This window comes from Malania oleifera, chromosome 4 (genome assembly GCF_029873635.1).
Source record: "Malania oleifera isolate guangnan ecotype guangnan chromosome 4, ASM2987363v1, whole genome shotgun sequence".
NCBI lineage: Eukaryota > Viridiplantae > Streptophyta > Magnoliopsida > Santalales > Ximeniaceae > Malania > Malania oleifera.
Window position 1 is genome coordinate 4,314,154 of NC_080420.1, and position 5,815 is coordinate 4,319,968.

At 34.9% G+C, this 5,815-nt stretch overlaps 1 protein-coding gene across 1 annotated transcript; it reads left to right on the forward strand.

Moving 5' to 3' along the window:
• Window positions 1-2,864: 2,864 nt before the first annotated feature.
• LOC131153005 (serine acetyltransferase 1, chloroplastic-like) lies at window positions 2,865-4,335 on the forward strand. Its single transcript, XM_058105012.1, has one exon. It carries the CDS (start codon window positions 3,065-3,067, stop codon window positions 3,962-3,964), a length of 900 nt encoding a protein of 299 aa, XP_057960995.1. The 5' UTR covers window positions 2,865-3,064; the 3' UTR covers window positions 3,965-4,335.
• Window positions 4,336-5,815: the final 1,480 nt, after the last annotated feature.

Consider the following 5,815-nt stretch of genomic DNA (forward strand, 5'->3'; position numbering starts at 1 on the left):
GATTTTATTGTCCATTTTTTTTCTCCCAAAGGCTTTGCTTGTAACCACGATTTTCATTCGCCATAAGTGATGATTATTAATAAATTTGGGACGAGACTGCTATGTGGGTGGCTACCAACTATTTTTAAAAAAAATAAAAAAAATAAATAAAAATAAATAAAAATAAAAATAAAAAGGTCATGGTTATCACGCAATTTCAAGATAACCTTTTCTGTCCAACCAATGTATCAATCATTTTGATCGATTTCAATTATACGGGTGCGACTACTCTTTGATTTTTCCTAAATTTCCTTCACACATTTGGATTATTTTTTACTTAGTTACAAGACCTAAAATAAATTTAACAAAATATATGGTAAGAATTGAATTTTATATTCGATTATCTCAAGAAATCATAAAAAACATGGATGAAACTTCCTACATTTAAAGATATTTTTTATGATGATTAAAGAGAATTTTTTGTGAAGCCAAAGAAACAATGAGAAGTTTCACTCACTTGTCATAATTAATGTTGGTTAAAGAAAACAAAATCTTGGAACCAATAACTAAAATTTCTACATCAAGAAAGCAAAATCTTGAAGTTGAAACAAAAACTTTCCATCAAGAAATAAAATCTTAAAATCAAAAACAAAAACTTACTTCAAGAGAACAAAATCTTGAAATTGAAACAAAAACTTTCTATCAACAAAATAAAATCTTGAAACAAAAAACAAAAACTTGCATATTGAATTAACAAACCATGAAGCAAAAACACAAAATCTTATATGAATAAAGTAAAATTTTGACTCAAAGTCATCACGTAGAAATTGAAAGACAAATCTAAATATTCATATTTCATATGCACAATCATGAAGATTCGGATTCCGACACGAATACCAATTGATAAAAAATTTTAAAAGAACAACAAATTTTATAAATTAATGAAAGACACATGAACATAAAACTATTAATAAAAACACTAAAGGTGAATTCCATCATTTTGATTCAAAACAAACTTGAGTGTGTCCATTTGAGAGTACTACCCTTTTCCTTTGGCACTATATTTGACTTGATGAGAAGTGAAATTACGGCGGGTGCAAAACCCGGCATGGGCTCCTTGTACAAACAAGACTCACCCATCATTAATTACTTTGATTTTCTATATTAGGTATGATATCAACTGTAATGCCCTTTACTTTAATGATCCCAAAATATCCAACATTCGATTTAGTTTGAGTCTTATAAAATCAATATGTAAGTCATTACAAAATTCTAGTAATTGATTTCAATAAATTTATAAATTTGTCATCTAACTTTTTATTCCACTTCACTTTTAGCACATTTCATTCCGAAATACTAGACAGGTAAATTCTTACTCAAACTAGTCTAACCTTTATCAAATCAGCCCAAAACATATTTTTAACTGTTTAACCTATGGTTAAATTTTTATCTAATCAACAAGTTTGAATCAATTAAAAAAAAATTACAAGCGAACTCAAAACTTTCAACGGACCCAATTGACTCTTGAACGCCCTTAATTTAAACAATATGATTAATTTGTAACTAGTTATGATTAGGGCTATTCAAAAATATTTGAAAACTGATCTAATATGAAAAATCTATCCAGACTAAACTGAAAATTTTTCGTTAATCAATTTATTCGGTTCGATTTCGACTTTTTTTTTTTTAATGATTTTAGGTTATCGGTTCGATTTTAGTTTTTATGTTCATGAATCGATGGTTACCTAGACCGAATTAATATATTTATTTATTTATAATATGTATTATTCATATTTTATATTATTATATAATATTATCATATTGAGGTTACAACCGTATGCACAAACATTTTTTAGTTGATTAATTTATATAAATAAAGTGTCATGTACACACTAAATCAAATTCCTAGTAAAATATCTTTTTAAAAAAAAAATATAATGGTTTGAAAATTGATTCGGATAAGATAACTGAACTGAATTGTCAGTTAATCAGATCATTAGTTAACTGAAGGGTTTGGATTCATTTCAATTCACAAAAATATTGAATCAAAACTTTCAATTTGGTTTGATTTTTAGAGATCTAATTCGAATAATCGAATCATAAACAACCCAATTATGATTACCTCCGAAAACACACTTTTTTTTTTTTTTTTTGGACTAAGCTAACCTCGAAACACTTAACAATAATCTATAAGCTTAAATATCTACTCACATTCTAATCTTATTAAAAACAAATCAACATGTCCAATTTGAGAATTTCTCCTCTCAAAAAACTTAATTACAATATTATAGCTGCATATATTAAAATTGAACAATTCATGCAGCCGATCAAATGGTTCAAATCATTACAAAACCCAATAATAATAATAATAATAATAATAATAATAAAAGATTTTTTTTTTCTTTGGATTGAACTAAAGCTAGAATTTGGTCAATGTGGATGGTGCTTACCACACAGTGTAAGCAATGGTGCTTACCACTGCGGACCATATAGCGTACACATATCTGATACATTGCTCTGCAACGAGAAGCAGCCGCCACTGTCCTGCCGAAGTCAAAGCTCTGTTTCTTATTTAAAAAATGAACCCTTCCTTGTACAGGCGAAAATCCCATTTCCTGGCTCTGTAAACCTTCTTCATGATTCAACGCAGCAATTATTAAAGATCTATCGCCATGTCCAAAGTCAGTCCTGTTCATGCATGCTTACCTAAGTGCTGACGCATCCTCCACAAAGAATCCTCCAAAACCTCTCCTTTCTCTTTAATTATTTTATTTAATTTGTTTTGTTTTTTTCTTTTGGATTCATATGGTCCTCGTCTTTAATTCCGTGGTCACCAAGCCATTCTTGAAATTAAAAACCAAGTCAAAAGGGAAATCAGAATTCAGAATTGACCATTTTCACAGATCTTTCTTTTGGCTTAAAGTTGAAGATGGGCACCCTGCCACTTCCATGAACTTTCTTGCTGGTTCTTTTCCTTCTCCCCATCCTCTGTATATAATCTCCACGCAACTCTTTCCAACACCCACTAACAATTTGTTCTGATTTTGCTTCTTTCTTCTCCAAAAGCAAGCTAAGAGCTGCAAAAATGGCAGCTTGCATTAATGACAGAACCGGCCAATGCCAAATTTCTAACATTTTTCCATGCAGATCCTTCAAATTCATCAGACCCTGTTTCTCAAACCCTGTTTCAGGCAATCAAAGTTGCCAGAGCAAGCCACCCTGCACTTCTGATGCTGATGAAGACGATCACTTATGGGGGAAAATCCAAGAAGAGGCTCTGTTTGATTCAAAACAAGAGCCCATACTCTCTCACTACTATTGTTCTTCCATTTTGGTACACAATTCTCTGGAAACTGCACTGGCAAATCACCTGGCACTTAAACTAGCCAATTCAAGCCTTTCCAGTGATTCCCTCGTCACAGTTTTTTCCACAGCATTCGATGAAGATTGCAAGATCAGAGCAGCCATCAGAGAAGATCTTGAAGCTGCAAAAGCAAGAGACCCCGCCTGCATCAGTTATGTTCAGTGTTTGTTGAACTTCAAAGGGTTTCTGGCATTGCAAGCCCAGAGAGTGTCACATAGGCTGTGGTCACAGGGGAGGGCTGCCCTGGCTCTGGTGATCCAGAGCCGGGTTTCGGAGGTTTTTGCCGTCGACATCCACCCGGGGGCGAGGATCGGGCAGGGGGTCCTGCTCGACCACGCCACTGGAGTTGTAGTTGGCGAAACCACGGTGATCGGAGACGGGGTTTCCATTTTGCACAGTGTGACCCTGGGAGGGACTGGAAAGGAAGTTGGGGACAGGCACCCCAAGGTTGGAGACGGAGTTTTTATAGGTGCAGGGGCTAAGGTTTTGGGGAATGTTGTTATAGGGGAAGGGGCTAAAATTGGTGCGGGGTCCGTGGTTTTAAGGGCAGTGCCCTCCGAGGGCACCGCTGTGGGGAACCCTGCTAGATTGGTTGGAGAGAAGGAGAGACCTAGAGTGTGAAAATGACATTTTATTTTTTACAGCCCTTCTTTTTCCATGGTTGATGTGTAAGAGTGTAGAGAAAATGACCAGGTTGTCCGAAATTTTTTTCCTTTCTTGGAAGCCAGTGCTGGCAACTTCTGCAATTTTTACAGTGGACTGATCCTTTGATGGTGTTCATTCAGTATTGGGGCTGATGATTTATGCCAAGCGAAGCACTTTTTTTCTTCTTCGAGCAGCCTAATGGAAAACACCATTCTCTGTTGTTTATTTGTTTATGTTTCTTTTTTGTTGCTATGTTGCTTTTCTTTGGTGGAAGATATTGACCTATTCCTTATGGTCCTTGCCTTAGATAATGAGTGAATATAATGGTTAATTATGTGGTGATGGTAGAATTGGTTTCTTTGGCCAGGGTCGGCAAATGTCAATGTTGTCCCATAGCCCTTTCTCCATCCATATTGATCTTATTAAATAATTGAGTATGGATGAACCCTTTTATGTTAATGAATTATGGACGAGTTGACTTTGCCTCATTATTAAGAAAGTTGAAATGGGTATTACTCACTCAGTTCACTACCCATTTTCAAATCGAATATTGTCAAAACAACAAATGCGTAGTTGGCGAGGGTAGTCGAAAATCTTCAATGAGAGCCTTCTGAACTATTAGGAGAAGCCTTGAAATAGGAAGTGCACACTCCTCCTTAACCTGAACCGAGGTTGCCCAAGATGCAATTGAGAGAACTAGTACAATTGCCTCCCTATGAATGAAACATAACTATCCTAAGAAGCCCCTTTGGGTAGGGGTGAGTATAATTCGGGAAAACCCGAATTAACCGACCAATTTTGGTCGGTTTGGTTCGATTACGATTTTACCAATTTTCGGTTAATCAATTGTCGGTTTGGTTAATAGGAATTTCAATTAGGTTAACCGAATTAATCAAATTAATAATTAAATAAAATTTAAATATAACCGGGATGGGGGAAAGGCGGAGGCCAGTGTAAAACGACCTGCTGTTGTCTCTGGCGGTGCAGATTCTTAACTGGAATCAATGTAAAACAGTCACTCCCTAGGATTTAATTTCTTTGATGAAATGTGGGTTTGCAACGACTGTTTTCCAGGCACAGGTTGTAACGACCTGCTAAATTAATTAAGATTTTTTTTTAATACTAAATACTATGAAATTTACACTGCTCTAATATCTTCTGATCTAAATCTAACCATCAACCTAAGCAGCAGGAAACTAAATATGTAGAACATAACCACACATATATTACAATACCAGAGTGCTAAAATGCTCCCAAAATATACATATACTACTATTCCTAAGATACCCTCAGCTAAAACTGGGCTATATAGAGGTGACCTCCCAAAAATACTCACACTACTGATAGGGCAGCACTGAAGCCCCTTTACCTACGAGCCTGATCTGCTCGCCTAGTTGGATCACCTGAAAAATGTCAATTTAATAAGATGAAACGACGCTCAGTAAGACGAAATATGCTACTACTAGTGTGTGGCAAGTTAATTACATTTCTATAAAAATCTAATTCTATAAAATCATGAATAACTGAATCTAGGAATACAGGTACAAATAATATATAATACCACCTTGTTCACGTTGCTTAACATAACTGTTTTTATAAGTTTTCTATTCATAATACTTCTAATATACATAAGTACATCATCCGTTTCTGTAAACTGTATATACATATAATACTGAAAAACTTTCCTATGGATAATTGTATGTCATGATTTAACCCCTCATGACAAGGTTGTGCGGTCTGTAGGCGAGATTTATTACTGGCTGGCCTACCAGGATAAATCATTATACTCTATCAATCAGATCGGCCCCCTCAACCCATATCTAATGG

Bases quoted from the DNA above. Each gene is read 5' to 3' on its own strand.
- LOC131153005 (XM_058105012.1), top strand. From the start codon at position 3,065: ATGGCAGCTTGCATTAATGACAGAACCGGCCAATGCCAAATTTCTAAC.